This window comes from Taeniopygia guttata, chromosome 8 (genome assembly GCF_048771995.1).
Source record: "Taeniopygia guttata chromosome 8, bTaeGut7.mat, whole genome shotgun sequence".
Lineage (NCBI taxonomy): Eukaryota > Metazoa > Chordata > Aves > Passeriformes > Estrildidae > Taeniopygia > Taeniopygia guttata.
In genome coordinates, this window is record NC_133033.1 from 9358970 (window position 1) to 9377208 (window position 18239).

The 18239-nt window shown below is 39.8% G+C and overlaps 1 protein-coding gene across 2 annotated transcripts in view; it reads left to right on the top strand.

Annotated features, from left to right (window-relative positions):
• The window catches only part of TESK2 (testis associated actin remodelling kinase 2), a 75494-nt gene that overhangs the window by 34810 nt on the left and 22445 nt on the right, over positions 1-18239 (top strand). For both annotated transcript variants that reach the window (XM_012575303.4, XM_030278866.2), the window contains one exon: positions 17168-17314. In XM_012575303.4, coding sequence (XP_012430757.2) covers positions 17168-17314 — 147 coding nt within the window. The remainder of the gene's footprint in view (positions 1-17167; positions 17315-18239) is intronic.

Consider the following 18239-nt stretch of genomic DNA (forward strand, 5'->3'; position numbering starts at 1 on the left):
TCGTAGAAGAGGTGGAGTGTCATATTGTTTTATCGTACTAAAACTTGGAAGATTTTGCTCAATGTGGGTTTTTTTGCTTGGTTATTTTTTCCCCTTCCTTCACAGCAGTTGCTTACCATTTAAATAACCCTCCCCACCCAAAAAGCCAAGAAAATGAAAACAGCACAGATGCTTCCTCATAGTGAGCTAACTTTGTAGCTGCTGCTTTGTTCAGCTATTTTTGAGTTCTTGGCAAGCAAATAAATCTAAGAGACTTCAAAGAATAACTTTTTATAGTTATAATTCAGAATAACAGAAGAGATTCCTAAAGCATCTTGAGACCAAAAAGGAAAAGTTTTAGACTGAAGAAGTTTACTGCAACATTTTGAGAAACAGAATAGCTTTAGTGACATTATAAAAGCATAATTAGTCATTACTGTTTTTCTTCTGTGGACAAAGGTGAGCATTTAATGCCTTCAATAGGAAAATCAGTGACAGAAATGGATGTTGTAGGGAATCCACACACAGTTTTGCCCAGTAAAATAGCTATTCTTTGATTTTAGAGAGCTTTTAAAAGTTAAAAACTGTATATGTTCCAAGTGGTGCAATTGTCTTTTCTGGCAACAGTAGTAGCATTTTTCATCTTCAAGTGTGTGTAGAGTAATAGTTGAATTCTGAAGACTTCTGGAGGTTGGAGAAGGGGGCTGAAATGACGAGCTGAAGGAGTTATTAGTAAGACAGGGTGAATCACTAGATCAAATATAGCCCAGGAGGATAAACAAATTGGCCACTGTCTCGTGGCTTTTTTCAGCTTGTGGTCCACAAAGGTGGTCTCCTTGCTCCTAGTGCTCAGCATAATTGACACCAGCCTGGTACTACAAGTGCTCAGAACTTCTGCCAGGGTGTCAGTTCTTTGGAGATGAAACTGTTGATTCAGAGGCCCATTGGTCAATAGGTGTCTGAGTCACTGCTGGGAGAATCCTCTTGTGCTTGCTTGTGCTGGACCTGTTCTGTAATGAGTTATAATTATCCCTTCTTGTGTTTTGAGAGTACAGTTGATGATATGCCTATGTATGAGGGATACAGCATCACTTAGAGCTTATGTCTGAGGGCAGCATGATGGGAAATCATGTTTATTTTATATATGTATATGTTTCCATAGCAGAAGAAGCTGAGAACTTGTGCCAAATGTTTGGTGACTGGTTTTAGACAACTTGTGCCATTAACAGGCAGGGCAACCTCAAATGGTGTTAGAAGAGCACTGAGGATTTTGTAAGCCTGTTAAGGGGCTACATTAGGAATATACAGCACTTTGTTATTGGAAGGCAGAGTTTGAAGCATTACAGATTTATTGCATGTTTACAGACACAGGAGGCTTAAATACAGGAGTGGATCATGCAGAGCAGGTTTTTTGCCTGAGGAAGGTGTTGATCCTATGTATGCCTTGGGATTTTCCCTTTTGGCAGCATTTTGTGTTGATTTAGTTTTCCTCTCTCAAGTGACTTTTGTTTTTAAAACTCTTGAGCAAGAGGCAGTTTCTGTTTGTTTTGGTTTATTTTTTTTTTCAAAATAAGAATGGAATTGTTTAATTATAGACTGCACTAGGACTTTGGCCTTGTTCTGAATCCACAGTCTTATCAGTTTTGATACTCCATTTTTTTTTTTTTTTTAAAGTTCTCAGGCCAGAATCTATGGTATATGCCTCTTCTAAAGTAATTCAATATCCTTAGATTGACAGAACAGCTTAGGCTGCCAAGGACCTCTATCATTGCAAGCACTCAGTTAAGAAACATTTAAAGAAAGCAAAGTAAATGCTTTAATAGGTGTATCACGCAAATGAGCTGGCAGGCATTAGACTGCCTCACTAATGTTGAGCTCATGAGCACAGATTCACCACGCTTGTTTTTTTTCTAAAACCAGAAACTGGGTATTCCTTTCTCAGCATTCAGCTTTAATCTGAAGCTGCTGGTTTGTTTCTTTAGCTACAGGAATCTGCAGTGCTTCCTGCTGTACGCACATGCCTCTCCAAACTCATTTCAGCCTTTTTCTCAGGCCTCTCTGTGTTTTCCAACCACTTTCCTAATCTGACAACTCTCTTCACTTCCATTTCCTGGCACACAGCAGTATCATAAGTCTGGAGAAACTTGCAGAGTAGCAGAGTCTCTGGTGTCAGCATGGGCTGCTGCAGAGATTCAGAGGCCAGCTCAGCGCTGCTGCCAGGCGAGCAGGGTGTGCTCAGTGGGGAACAGCCATGGCTCAATAGCAGCTGGGTATGGTTTTATCCCATGCACATCTACCATGGGATGGATGCATGAGCAAACATCCATTTTAGATGGAAGACAAACAAATTTGTGTGTCGTAGGTTTTATAGGCCTGTGCTAATATACTGAAGCAGATAACATAGCAGCATAAAGTTTAGCATCTAAAAACCACTTAATACCTTCTTGCAGATCTTGAATTGTTTGTTGAACTCAGTTAAACAGGTTTATCTTAATTTCTAAGAGACAGGTCAGGCTAAAATCTTGTTATAATTAGATGTATATTTATATATGCACAGAATGAGTCATACAGCTTGATAATTCCTTCTTGAAGGAAATGAAAGCCTTGGCACTTGTGTGTATAGAAGATGAGGAATGGAAAGTTATTGTGTGTTGATTGGGATATCTTGAAACGGCAGTGCTTCAGGGACAATAGTTAATTGTTTCAACAGAAGTTTTATGACTATTAATTCATACTGGATGATAGTAAAAATGTGTGCAGATGCGCTGCTGCCACAATCTGATTGCTCAGTGTGGGATCTAACATGCACTGGAACTTTCTCAGGCAGAGAGCAGGGCTGATGCAGTGGGATAGGGGCATGTGGTGGGTGATGGAGGGGTAGGACAGTATTATTTCAGCAGGAGCTGAGAGCTTCCCTAGATGCTCTCCTGAAGTCTTTCAGATTTGGTCCTTGCTGGTGAACAGTGCAGACTCATGGAACATGTGACACCACAGCAGAGCGCTGGAGTGGAATCTGAAACACTCAGTGTAGTTGGGCAGCTATGGTTTTTTCAGGTGCTGTTACACATGGCAGTGGGAAAAGTGCTAAAGCTCATAGTAATGAAAATGCCAATGTCTTTTGAAGAGAGAGGGTTTTTTTCATTAAGTTCTTTGGTGATAACTGAAAAGTTCCCTTCTCTGCTTTCTCTCTCAACAGCAATAATTTAAGTAAACAAATGCAATGAGTGGAGTTTCAGGTTTTTGGAGACCTTTTTTAGCATATTTTCTTTTTTACTTTTGGTGATAGCACTAATTAGAAAGAAAAATACTGAAAGCTTAAAAATCTCTGAATTGTTTCAATTGTGCTGAGCTGCTCTTTTACAAGGAATAGAAGGTAAGCTCTTAAAGTGAGAAGGTTTTTCTGATATACAGCTTTCACAAGCAGAATAAATCATTAAAAGTATTTCATTTTTTCTCCCCTCAGTTCTTGGTTATCTTTCTGTTGAGACCCTTTGACCCTAGAATGGAGAAAACTAAGCAGACATCACTCAGGTCTCCTCTTCTGAAGCTCTATTCTACAGCTAAAACTGTAGCAGTAGTAAATGTATATAGTCATACCTTGCCTTCCAGATGGCAATTGCACACTTGTGAGAGTTGTAAAAAGGCCTGAAATGCCATTCCTTCCCTGCTCTCTCCTTTCCTCATCTTCTGTAAGACTCTCTAATCCCTTCTTTTGTTCCACCAGTGTGATTCATATTGTTTAAGTAACTTCAGTTTTACTCATGTAGCACTGCAAATATTTAATTCAGCTTTGGTGCTGGCAGTAGGTTGTCAGCTCTGGAGAACTTGGTGTCTTTGGAATTGTAGTTCCTATTAGCAGCCATTCTGCAAATATTTCATGCAGGAAAGGAATTGTTCCTTCTTTAGGTGTTACCTGTTTACAGACTGACATTTAGTTCCTGGATAAGTTGGTTTTGGTGGTATTTCTCAAAAAAAAAACAAAACATAAAAAAAACCCCAAAAACACCACAAAAAAAAAAACAGAATAGCTGTGGTGTGAAGTTGGTAAGCCTGAGCTTGGAGACAACTGAAAGGAAAATTACAGTTCTGCTTAAGGTAGCACCAAGTGGAACATCAAAAGAAATTAAAGGACTCTCATTTTCATCCTGTTAGAAAATATTACTTATTTCCTGGATACTGCTGTCCAATTTCTAGCAAAAAAAAAACCCTCCACAATTCAGAGATTTATTAGGGAAGTCCTTGAATTCATGTTAGGTACTACTTAATGTATTCAATAAAGCTGGACTGAGTACAGGCTCCCAGATCAGTTTGTATTTCTTAATATCTTGTACTTACCTAATGCTTGTGCATTATCTGCCCTTGCTTGTTGAAATATTTCTTAAGACACTTTGTGTAGTCCTTCTGACTGAAGTACTGAAAAAAGAAAACTCAAAACAAGGAGGAGAAAAGCAGAGGGGTGGGAGAACTCTAAAGGTAACTTTAAAGGTTCTTTATCTCTCCTCAGATTTGGACCCAATTCTGTTCCAATTTGGTCGCATTTGCATACGTGAAGCATCTTCCTTGAATGTATTAAGGTCTTGGACAGCATGTAAAGTTATTTGTTTTATGGTTTTGTGGCACTGATCACTACTTTGACTTTCTGGACAAACAACATGAGCGATGGTGCAAGCTTTCTCATGGATGTTTCTGTTTACAGCTTAGAAGATACAGAATATACTTGTTAATTCTAAATATCTTTAGGTAATGAATCTTGATACAGAACAGTGTAAAGAGGGCATTTACTTTGGAGTAACTTTAAAAAAAAATACCATGCAATGATGACAAATGATCTTTCAGATGACTTCCAAAAACTGACAGCCAGAATTTTTAAATGCCTCCTGGCTGTAGGATGCAGCAGAAGGGCTGTGGTTTAAACTTTATAAGAACTCAAAGTATGCATAAAATTCTGCAGATTAAAGTTATCCTTGTGATCTCTCAGCCAGTGAAAAACATGACCTGCGGATTAATGCTGTAATAAACCTCTGCTTGCAGGCTCTATCCTCTTTGTCCACGGTTCAGATACTTTTTGTAGCATTAATTGGAGGTGCAGCTTTACTTTATGAATGAAGAGTGCTTTCAGTGGTGCTGTGCTAGTGCTGGAAAGCAACATGCAGAGGCAATCTGGGCCTCCACAGGTATAAAACTCAAGCACCAGAAGAGTAAGTTTAGTCCTATTGGAAATATGTCGGTGTTATTGAGTCCTCTGCTAAACTGTGGTTACTTTGTATGTTTCCTGGAATGGACTTGAGTTTTAGACCTGGATAAATTTGGTTCCAGGAATATATGCTCTGAGGACAAGAATGGTTATGTGGTATAAAATTAGAAGTATCTGTTGCTATTATTTGCCTTTTTTGCTGCTTTTGTCGTAAGACTAGAAGTCCAGCCAGCACATATCCATGTTATTTCCTCTGTTGATTTGGTTGTTTGGGTTGTTTAGCTTTTCCCTTACAGGAGTCATTAAGAGTAAGACCTTGCATGTACTTGCCTCAGGGTCAGCAGAAAACCATTCACTCAGCCCAGGGATTTGACCTCTGGAGAAGAGTAATGGTAACCTTGTCTGATGCAGCAGTAGCTGCACTCCCCATTAAGGACTGTGTGAGGATTCACTGTAGGACCCGAGAAGAGTGAGGTCATGGCACCAGAAGTAGAGTTTAAAACAGAGTGGGGAAATTGCTCAGGTATTAGCAAAACTAGGCAGTCTGTAACGTAAAAGGTGAGAAATCATACCATTTCATTGGCACTATTTTTTCCAGCACTAATTTAGAATGAATGGATCATGAGATGTCTCTTAGGGCTGTTTGCTGTCTGTATAGTGCTTTTTTCACAGAATCACAGAATGGTTGAGGCTGGAAGGGACCTCTGGAGGTCACCTGCTCTAACCTCCCTGCTCAAGCAGGGCCACCTAGGGCTGGCTAAGGCTGGTTGCCAAGAGCTGGTCATAGAATCACAGAATGGTTTGGGTTGAAAGGCATCTTGAAAGATCATCTTGTTCAGATTCCCCTGTCATGGACACAGACAGCTTCCAATAAACCAGGTTGCTCAAAGCCCTGTCCAGACTGGTCTTAAACACTTCCAGGGATGGGGCATCCACAGCTTTTCTGGGCAACCTGTGCCAGTGTCTCACCACCCTCATGGCAAAGAATTTCTTCCTAAGATCTAAATCTAAACCTACTCTCAGTTTAAAAACATTCCTGCTAGGCCTTTTAAAAGGTCTCTCTCCATCTTTCTTCTAGGTTCCCTTCAGGTACTGGAAGGCTCCAGTTAGGTCACCCTGAAGCCTTCTCTTCTCCAGCCTGAAAAATCCTAATTCTCTCAGCCACATAGGAGAGGTGCTCCATCCTTCTGATCATCTTGATGGCCCTTTATATTTCTGCTTTTGAGAAAAATCACTTATCTCACCACAGAAAAATTGTTGCGAGTTAGTAGGGGCTTTTAAATATCTTGTAATTCTATAATCCTTTATTAAAATAGAGATAAGGTAAATCTACAAGATGCAAAAGGCTGTTACTGTGTGTCTGGCTACTGGCACATCTGAATATTGACCTAATATTTTGGGGTTAAAAAACCCAACCAACTAAACTCATACAGAAAGACAAGCCTATTGCCTCTGCTTTCTGCTTCATTTCACATGAGCACCAGAACTTGGTTAGGAAGAGCTCAGAGTTTTACCACCTTTGTTGTTGTATGCAGCAGGTACCTGCTGAAAGGAGAAAGGCATAGGCAATAGGGACTGTTCTTACAGCTGAAAAATTAGGAAGCTTCTGTTTATATTCCAATAGGAATGTGTTTATAAGATGACAAACCATCTAGCAATAGATGATAGCAAAGTCTCTAGCAATATCTTTTTGAAACTATAAGAAACCTGATTCTTTAAAGTGAAAAGCTTTGGGATGTGCTTTGGATTTCTTTTATCAAAGTATAATTTTTAGCTTTTGCTTAAATTATTGTGACAAAAAAAATCTATACATGTGAATAATAAGTCCATGGATGTGTGTATGTATTTGTTTAGTACTACATGTAGACCTTGGGCTTACTTGTTTCTGTGTAATTTGCAAAATGATTTCTACTACATCTTTGATCATTTTGAAATGCAGTTATAATTCTTTTTATAAACTTGGTTTGGTGCCAACACTTCCCTTCATTTTTTGATTGTTCATAATAGAATTTTAAAAATACTTGTCAACACTTGAGCCATATTTGGTCTTATTTTTGCACTCTTCACAGCATATGGACTGTCAGTTTCAGTTTTGCTGGAACAGTTCACTTAGGTTCTCAGTTTAATTTATAAAAAGTGGCTGAATGTGCTCTCAGCAAATGTAGTTTGTGCCTTGACAGCCAGCTGTACCTTATCCTTTCTTTGTGCTGTGCAAGGCATTGTACTGTTTCATCTTCAACACAGTGTCCTTTTTCTCTGGTTTTATTCTCTTAGAGCAGTACAGCATGTCTCTCTTCAACCTGAGACATCCCCATATGAAAGACACATACCAGTTTGCACAACTGAAGAGACCCTTTCCTGGTCCTTGATCCTGTCAGGAAGCACAGGTGCCTCTGGAAGCAGCCATGCCCTGATTAACTGGGGAGTGCTAGACCAAACCAGCTGTACTGGCTTAGTGGGGGGGATGTCTGCCCTGACTGTATTTTTTTAAAGAGTGCAAGAGAAAGCAACAAAAGTTTAAATTCTGTTTTCAGAACAGTGGTGGTTCAATACAGGTTATCAACTCTGAGAAAGCTGAGCAAATGTCAAAAGAATGTGAGCACCCTCATCTGTTTTATCAGCTAAAGATGTCTCATTTTTTTTGTTGAAATGATTCTGTAGACACTTGCACTGAGCTTGTTCAACCAGCTGGATTTGCATACTGGTACCTATGTGTACCTTATGTGTGAGAGCTGAGTCAGGCTGATTAATGATAGGTGTTAACCTGGCATCTGTATGCACCAGTGGATGCAAAATCCAATCTAAACATGGTACATGTAATGAGTAAATTAGACTGTTCAAAGTAAGTAGAGTTTTAAAAGCTTGCAGAACAGGGAAGGGGATGGTCGTGGTTTTTAGAAAGTGTCACAACATTTAAACCTTACGTTGTAACTTTAAGGCTTCGTGTATTATTTCGTAACAAAAAAAAAGCAATGTGTCTAACACAGTGAAGCAATTTCACAGAAGTTTAGACAAAGTACATACTCTTTACTTTTATTTTATTTTCTTTGGGAACCTGATATTTTTGTGGGTTTTTTTGAAAAAGAAGACTTCAGTCCCAAACACAGCTTGATGTGCTGCATGTACCAAAAAAGTCCATTTAAAATCACACAGGGTGGCCTGGCTTTCAATGACAGGAGGCAGGAAATTTAGTGTTCTGACTGAAATTTCACCTCCAGTTCATACTCCTGCAGCTTCATGTTGTGGCATATGTGGTGTGCTTGACCCTTTGGTTCTTTCTCCAGCAAAAATGATACAGGTCTCTACAGGAGTTTCAGCTAAGTCTCTCTGATTTGTAGATTTGCAGTTTTGAGTGCTTAAATATCAAAAGTCAGGTTTTTGGAAAGCATGTAAAGGACCATATTTAAGTTATGTGATATTTCAAATATTTTCTCCTTACATCTGATTCTCACTTACTTTTTTTTTTTTTTTTTTTTTTTTTTTTTTTTAATGAATGAAAGCTAACCATCTTGTCTGATTGCTTGATCAAAGAACTGGGTTTCCAGAAAAACACTTAACAGAGAATTTTTAAAATTTTGGTTGGATATCTTGTACCTGGCCATGCAGGAGCCTTCATTTTGGAACGAAATTCATGTTGCTCTACCTGGTCTTCACACTTATTCTGAAGACAGAAAGGTGGAATTGATTATCAAAAAATTGCAATAGAAAGCTCAGTTACAGGAAAGAAAAAGCTGACAAAAACATTGGCTTCTGGAGGACACAAGCTGGCATTACAGGCACTCTCTGAGGAGGGCAGCTGGCAGGTCAGTTAAAGGAAAAACCTGCTGTGGGCTGGTGGTGACTAGGTAGATTAAACACTTGGGGACAATTCTCCAGACAAAGTCTGTGCTTTTACCAAGAGCAAATAAAGCTGTGTGAGCCCTGCATTGTGCTGCAGGCAGTGGGAAGCTGCTTAGATGCATCTGCACTGTGTGGTCAGGCGGGAAGGGTGGGTTCTCACAAGAGGAAAGTTCAGATGTAAAAAGAGCTATAATCAGAGACACTAAAGAAGTCCTCATGTAAAGGCAGCAGCCAAGACTTTATAACTAAAAGTCTAACTTGAGGTCCACATTTTATATTATGCATGCAGGTGCTAGATGTGATGAGCAACCAGTTATTTCAGTGAGAACTTCTGAGCTTTTCTCCCGTCCTCTCCTCTATTTTTAAAAATGAAATCTTGGCTCTGCAGGCTATGCCTTGGCTTTAATTATTTCCCCCTCCTCTCACACAAGAGGATGATTGACTTGTTTTATCATTTCAGAGCCTGTAATAGTGCACAAGCAACTTTTATTCATTATTTTATTTGAGATAGGTGCATCTAAATATGTTGTGTTCTGAGGAAGGCTTGCTAAATATCTTGCTGGTGTGAACCTCTTCCTCCTTTTTAGAATGTCTTAAGGATAGAAGAAAGATAAGAGGCAGATAAATGTTCAACTGCAAACAGCAAGTTCCATTGTCTCATTCCGTGTCTCCCTTCTGCCCATGTGTGAGGCACACACATGTGGGTGGGTGCTCTGTGTGTGGGTTGTGTGGGTTTTTTGGGGGGAGGGGTTTTTAATATCTGTTTTGACACTCACTGTAAGCCAACTGGACCATTTACCATTGCTTCAAGCAAAAAAAAAACCCAATATTTTTGAATTTCAACTTCTGAATTCTTTTATTAGTGGCTAGATTAACAAGAATGAGGAGATGTAAACTTCTCAGCTGTCACAGTATGGGGGGGAGAGAGAGGAGAACTGAACGCTGTCTTGAGCTCTAGATAGTCCTGTTACTTCTGCATATGAAGAGAGGCAGTCCAATTAAGTAGTATGATGCTGGCCACTTAACTTTTTGCCTTGGAATTTTTTTCTCACGTATTTTCAGTAAATTTAATTTGTATGTAGTGCTTTCTCTTATTTCCCCACTTTTCAGTCTGGATCCCAGGAAACATACTCTTCAATTAACAAGTGTTCTGTAGTTTCACTTCCTCATTTTGCTTTACTTATCAGCCATCCAAAACATTCAGAAATCGAGTTGTACAAGAAAATTCCTTTAATATTTGCTTTTGCACACCACTATTAATAAAGAATCTTGGTGCCTTCTATAATTGCCAATAAAGTGTTCGAGTACCCTCAAATGTAAGTGGATGTGTTGAGTGGACGTGGGAGTGTTGAGGCTTGGAAAAGTACTCTGAAACAGCTCAAAGAGAGTATTCCTTGTGCAGAATTTAAAGTTTGTACTATGAGAGGTGTTCATGTGCTGCAAGTTTGCTCTCAGTAGATCCCTGTAGCTGTTTCACAGGCTTAAAAGAAGTGAAGCAAAGGGTTATTTTTCTGCCATCTTGCAGGCATATAATCTGTGGGCTGCTGCTGCTGGTATTTATGTGGGGAAGGTGAGAAAGGCCTTATTTAAATGAGAAGCTCCTTGTTAGGAATTGCAGCTTCTCAGCAGAACTGAGTCGAGTATGTTTGAAATGCTGTCAGTGTGGATAGAGCCTTCTGTTCTTAACACAAGTGTTATTGTAGAGATGCTGTTTCTCTTGCCTGTGTCAGCAACAAGGTACTTTCTCTTCTGTGCCTGTGTGCTAATTTATGCCATATTCCAGATTCTTATCTGTACTTAGACTGGGCTCCACTTAGAATCCAAATGGTTATGACTTCAGATTATAAATGCAGGGTTTTTTGTTAGGCCTTCTTTGCTTTCTGGCGTTTTTTTCTACTAATATAATTACAGGAAAAATTGTTATCAAGGTCAGTTTGTATAGATATACTGGGAGTGTTTTCCGGTTCCAACAAAATAAGCTTATTTCCTGCAGTATTTCAGACCTGAGTATGAGTGAATGTCAGTAAAACTGCTTCCATCCCTATGGGTTGCAGCAGTGCATTCTTGCTGTGTGCCTCAGCTGAAGCCTTACCAACAAGAATCTGTTTGTAGCAGCAAGCAGCCAAGTGAACATTACATTTTGATTGAATAGAATGACAGAAAAGGGCAAAATTCAGCATACTGACCATAAAAACTGTTGGAATTAGAGAATTAAAGGAAGACAAATCTTGCCGAATTATTTTCCATGCCAACGCTTGAATGTTTGGAATGCAACAAATGGTTTTCATTACAGCTCCTTCCTGAGTTTGTGCATGTTAATTCTTGTTTGCCCTTATAAAAGAAGCCATGCCTGTACATGCCTTTTCAGAAGGAGGAGCCAATGAATTAATCAATGCCACAACTGACACAGAAGAAGAAACAGAGGTAGATCTGTTGCATTTCTTAGCTTTTGGTTCTGAGTTCTGAAGACTGACCAGGCTATGGCAGTTGACAAAGCTGGCCCTTTCCTCTGTGAATAGCTGGCACTTAAATTTATTATAATGCTGTAATGGTTAACACCTTTAAAGAACATAAATATTTTTTTTATTAAAGAGCAGGATTGTTTGTATTGGTAGAAAAGCAGGTGAGAAATTGATTTTAGGTTACAGATTTTTTTCCTTCGGTTTTCAGGAACTGAGGAGCAGGAAAGTAAAGGAGTCTTTAGATGAAGACTTCTGGCTTTGCTTTTGTTCTTTCAATCAGGCTGTTTTTCCAAGCCACTTATGCCCTTGTCATCCCCCATTAAAAAGTTTGATCTTTATTCTGAAATGTGTTTGCTTCACCTGTGTTCTCTTTCAGTATTTGTGTGTTTCTCTGTGCTAACATTAGTTGACCCGCTGAGCAAAAGTGTACTCACACAGCCCAAATTAAATATCCAAGTTGTTCTGTTTCAACAATTAATTTATTGTTTGATACAGTGAATGGAAATGGAAGGTTACTTGGGTCAGAGGTACATGGGTTAGGTAGTTTTGTAGATTTTTAAATTGTGGGATTTTTAACAACTGGAGGTCTAGGAACCAACTTCAAATTTAAAAAGATGTTAATCGCATTGTCAGTCTCAGTGTATCAACTAGTAGTATCTTATATTGTAGTTTTGAATATTGTGATTCTGTCTTTTCCAGTTCTGCACAGCTTAAGCTAATGAAAACAGTTTGGGGAAAGGATGAAACTTCCAGTCCTCCCACTGTAGCGAGTTATGGCATTTGTGACAGAAGGGTACATTGGCTTGTGCAGAAGCCTTCAGAGTAGTCACTTAGAGACTGCAGAGTGTGACAGATGAGAACTGAAGATGAGGTTGTGTTTTCCTTGAGACAGGTGGTTTAAAACTGCTTTTAAACTTCTGCAGAAAGCTTAGTGAAGAGTTCTCAACTTCTTTTTATTAGGCATGAGAGTTACCTTCTTATGTCCAGCATCAGAAATTATACAAATGTGCAAGCTCTGTCTATTTTGACACTCTTTCATGCATTTGTAACATCTGCAATACTTTATTTTGCTTTCCAGGTCTCCCTTCAGAGTATAATTAGTTATTCTGGGTTTTGCTCTGATGTCTCTTGCTACTCCATGCAGAAGCTGCTACTTCCATGATTCTAGTTTCTCTTTTCTCCTGCATCTCTACCTGTTTCTTCAATGTGTTTTTACAGGATATTCATTTTTTGCTATCTCAATGTTTGTCTTGTAGTGTTTTGGGTCCTTGGATCTCTTACTCTTCACTTGCCTCATTTGGTTTGTCACCTTAAATACACTCTCCACACATACTTTTCTTAGCCACCTAATGCCTTGTCTTCGGCAACATTTGGCCAGCAGTACAGGGGCGTCTTGTGGTTATTTGTTGCTTTTCAAATGACAGGCAGTGACATTTAAAATCATCTAAATAGCAGGCCAACTTTTTTTTTGGCCTTCCTGTGTTGTATCTGTTGGCTTATTTATATCAGACCTACACACTGAAACAGCATTGGTTTTCAAAATAGCATTGGAAATTCTTTTCAATTCCCATCAGTCTTCTCACTCAGACTTGGCAATATTTGGAATCTTTGTTTTTGAGAAATAACTGTTAGAATTATGTGAATCTGATGTGCATTTTCTTTAAGAGTTTCTAGTTCTCATATTAGTGTTTAAACTTCTGTTTTGATTTTTGAAGCTAAAATCTGACAACTGAAGTTGGGTATTATCTGACAGCTGAAGTTCTCTTGAAATGAAGCATGTAATGCTGTGTTTAAGTACCATTATATGCTGAATTTCTTCATTTAATATGCTTGAGTCTGACAATGTGACTGCAGTTGTGTTACAAGGCAGCAGTCCATTTATGCTGACTTTAGGTTAAAGTAGCATGACTGTTGTACAGGGATAAGTTACACACTGCTGCTTCTGCATTTCATAGCAGTAAACAATAACATCAGAAACCTCTTCAAGATCCAGACCTCTGATCCAGAAATCATCTGTGCTTGGCCGAGATTCTGAGTAACTTGTCTTTCAAGGAAACTACTGCCCTCTTTCTTCATAATATTTGGGAGAGGTACCAGAAATGTAGTTTAGCTGAACTTTTGTTTTCACAACAAAGGTATGAGCCCTTACTTCGGATTATTTAAAGAAAGAATACTTTTGTGGACTAAGATGCCAAGGTATTTTAAACCAGTGTTCAACTTGCTGTGTTAAGTTGTAGTAAATGCAAAAATAAACAACCTATAGCTGTTGCTTTCAGACTGGCAACCAGATAAGCTGGATGTTGGTGTCCAGTTACATGACAGAAAAGTAGCATGAGGAATAATGGGTAGCTATTTCACTGCAACCTGATGATACGGGGTTTGAAAAGGTCTGAACACTGCTCCATTCAGCTGTGATGTCCCTAAGAAATGTAGTGCCCTTTGCTTTCATTGTCATAGCCCAGTCAGATCTCTGTTCCAATTGCTTGTAGACTTATGTGATGCCTGTTGTTTTTGTAGTAGAATAATGTTTTGAGATAATGTGTGAGCTGTAGCCTTACTGTTCCAGTACTGTGTCAGGGACAGAATAAAGTCCAGTGCTCTCTTTGGGAGAGGTACACTTTCTGTCCTTCAGGATATTCTTACCACACAGAGCTGATTTGTGCCAGTAAGAGGTTGAGAATGAGTATTTTTCTCTTTCAGTTGCACTGGCAGTTAGGAAGTAATGTACATAGTTTTGTGTCTGTCCTGAAAAGGCATTGCTGAAGCCCTCTGAAAAAAATAGGCCATCAGGCTGGCTGTTTGCATTATCAGCCTGAATGACTAGAAGAATTGGATTACTTACATGACAGTGAGGGGGCACTGTGCAGTGCTTGCCTTAGGAACAATTCAGATCTCAGTATGCAGATATTACCTGCTGGCCAGCTAAAACCTGAGATCGACTAAAGCCTTAAAGATGTCTAGGAAAATCTTAGTTCAGTTGTTCACTTGCTGGTTAGCCTCATGTGCTTCATAAGCATAGAAATTACAGCCAAAGCCAGAACTCACATCTCTGATAACTGATGGCCGTGCACTTGCTGGGTGGCAAGGAGGCCTGGTAGGATTTTGTAGATACGCTGGAAGCAGGGTTGACTGTTGCTTTGGTAGCTCATGGATGCTGTGTGCAGTGTGCGTGTCAGCCCATGCTAGAATCTAGTCCTTGCAGTTAAGATGGGTGAATGACCCTGCAAGCCTGTTTGACTGGAAGAGTGCTGCAGGAATGTACACATTGGATGCACTTAACTAACATGGCAACAATGGATCAAATCAGTAGGCTGCTGTATTGAAAAGGAAAGCAAAAGCATGCTCGATATAGTAGCCAGCTATTGTCCCATTTCATTGTGTGTGTCAATACTCTTAGGGGCTGCTTGTTTGTTAGCATTTCTGGAGCAATTTGTGTCATGCAATGGCACAGTTCAGAGAACAGAAAATGGATGCTAGGTCAGGGAATCCCTCCCCCCTTGCATTGTCTCTCCGATGAATTTAAGTATGGTGGTGCTTTATGAATGGTCTGTTACTGGCCTGTCAGAAAGATGAAATGGTTTGGCATAATTGCTAAGTGTCATTTTATAATTGAGTTATTCAGCCAGGTTCGTTGGAGCTTTCTGTTCCAGGTTGATCAGTATTGCTCTGATTTGGACATGGCTGGATGAGAAGTGCTGTTTGCACTGTTTCAAGGAGGCTGGGAATATATAACATGTTACTGTAGAAATCTTAGCTGCTGTTTTTCCCTTACGCATGATAGCGACTTATGTTTAAAAAAAATCTAAATTTATTGAGCATGGTTTTGTGGGTTTTTTTTTCTTCTTTTTTTCTTCTTTTTTTTTTCTTTTTTTTTTCTTACATGCTCTATAAGGTCATCTGGTTCCCTTAGGGGTTCAGATAAAAGAAATGAGAAAGATCAAAGCTGGAAAAGCTCAAAGCAGCATTGTTTGCAACATTGAACCAGGTTGGCTACAGCTCTAGTTGGGCTTGAAAATCTCCAAGGATGGAGATTGCATAGCCTCAGAGTGACTTGTTGCAGAGCTGCTCTGATCTCTTGGCACATGAGCTCCAACACAAGGAGCAGGTTGTTCTGGGGAGAAGGGGGTCATGCCCTGGGCTGCCAGTGAAATGCGCTGCTGTGCATGGGCTGGGATGAGCCCTGCTCCCAAGGGATGCGCGCCCTGCGGCGCGCATCCCTTGGGAGCAGGGCTCATCCCAGCCCATGCACAGCAGCGCATTTCACTTTGTGGCGCCCTCCCAATGGGCTCCATTTCGCTTTGTGGCGCCCTCCTGATGGGCTCCATGCCATGTAACATCGCTTTGTGCCTCCTCAAACAGTTACCTGTGCAACCTGTGTATCTGCTGAAAGGGTTTTCAGAATTCACTGGTGAGATCAGCAGTGAGTGGACCCAAGCTGTAAGGAAGAAGCTGTTTCTTGCAGACTGTTGAGGAGGTGGCCTGTGGCCCCCAGACTTACCAGTAGAATCCAACTTTTGTGTGTTCTTTCCTTGCTGGAGCACAGCCTCGGGAGATCAGCTGCGTCCATCCACACTGCAGGGTGTATGGCTCACGTTTGCCTGGTGTCCCAGGCTCCAATAAACAAGGAACAGCAACAAAATACAAGCAGGTCCCAAGTTTCTGAGACAGGAAGACCGGCAATGAAGGGGTTTTTTTAACATGAGGATGGTGCCATATGTTTTGTCCAAATGAATGACATGGGAAAATCATTTGAGAAAGAGTTGGAGACCTGTGTGGCACAAAGAAGTGAAGTTGGTGCAGTCTGGCACAGGGATACATGCGTGGCCCAGGCTTGGGAGCAAATTGTTCTGACTGCTTCACTTGTGTTTCCTTGCCAGAAGTCACTGCATTGCTGCCAGGTTTTCCTTCTGGAGCAAGCTACTCTTTGCCTGGTCCCTGCTGGGGGACTGAGGTTGGGAGTGTAACAAGAAGCTGCTTAAAGACTACATAGCTGCTGGTGTGGTATAAAGGGTCTATACATAAAGCATAAGCCTTGTCTTAACCTGGGCTATATTACTTAGTATCATTTAGGTGCTGCTTTATTTCACTGTCTCTTGTAGCATTTATCTTTTACTTATTGTGCTTTCCTTTTTGTGAGGGCTACCATTTGATGGGGTTGATGTAGTACTGAACACAGTGGGAATCATGTTGCTAATTAGAACTCATAGATACACCAGTGAAAAAATAGAACTTACAGCAGCACATTGTAATATTTTTCTTTGATGCTGTCTCAGTTTAAGGAAACTGGGAACTTGATCAGGCTCCATGACCTACACTTGGATACTTAGCTCTGCCTTTGTTGATTAATTCTATATGAAAGTCAACTCTGCATTGTTTTTGCCCTAATTTTCCTCCGACTGTAATAAGAGGGGTGATCTGATATTGTAGGTGTTTCTGAAGGGTCTGTTTAAATACTGTAGAGTTAATACAGTGGTGGCTGTTGCATGTTTAACATAAGGGCTTTGGTACAGGTGGTGAAGGGAGATATTTTCAGCTTCTCTTAATTTGCAAACTTTGTGCCTGCCAAGCCTATGTGAAAAAAAGGTTTTAATGCGTAATTGAGCTGAAGTCACTTGTTGTAGTGATGAATTTTACCTTCCTGACAAAATATTAAGTTAAATAATTAATTACAAATGTTGCTTTATCTTTTCAGTACATCAATTGTGGTAACCTGGAACAGCTACTAGATGGCAACCAGCATCTACCCTGGACAGTGAGGGTGAAACTGGCATATGACATTGCTATGGGAATCAGTTATCTTCACTATAAAGGCATTTTCCACCGAGACCTTACATCCAAGGTACTGTTTATAAAATTAAGGGAACTTCCTAAAGTAAGTGCTGCAACTGATTGTTGGGTTTTTTCCCTTTTTCCATTCCATGCAGAGAATTGCTATTATGAGGTGTGATCTAAGACATTTTGAGAAACAAATTGAAATGCTGTCTATAGAATTAAAACTTTCCTCAAAACATGTTTGTAGTTCATATGTAAACTAGAGAAATTGTTATCATGAAGGAAGATCATCCCTTAAATGAGTTCAGATTAGGATTTCTCATAAAGCAGCTGCAGAGTTTTTCTAGTTCTGAATTCCGGTTCAGTAAAGTATTTAAATCCCTGGATAATTAAGCACAACAATCTAACATTTGGAACAGGTTAATCATATAAAGAACCCAAACTGAGGGGATTATTACAAATGCACTTCAAAATCTCCTTGTTGTTTTTATTTCCCTGTGTATTTCACAAATCTGTAGGAAGAGTGACCTTTCATTACTAATTCTGCCTTAAGTGCAGCGTACAATTCTGTTTTATGTTTCTTTCATTTTTAAGGTCAGTAAGATCAATATAGTTTGCCTAAAATTTTCAAATTTTTATTTTTTCCCCCAGAATAATATATCAGTGGCAGAGTTTTCAGTGGACATAGACTTATTTTTTCTAGTTGCTTTGGTGACAAGTTGCATGACTTTAGTTGGCTGAAGTAGCTGGATAATTCAAGCTCAGCTAGAAGTATTGACATAGGAGCACTAAGCTGTGTGAGCAGATTGTCCCAGTGTTCACATTGGCTCTTACCACCCATTGCAGCCTGTGCTGAGGGCTTTGCTGTCCTGTCTGTCCTGTTGTCTGGTGCTGATGAGCTGGTTTAAACTCACTGGGGGCCTGCAACATGAAAGTCTTTCAAAACTCTTCTTGAGAAGGCCTCATCATGTTACTTCAGTCAGAAGCATCCA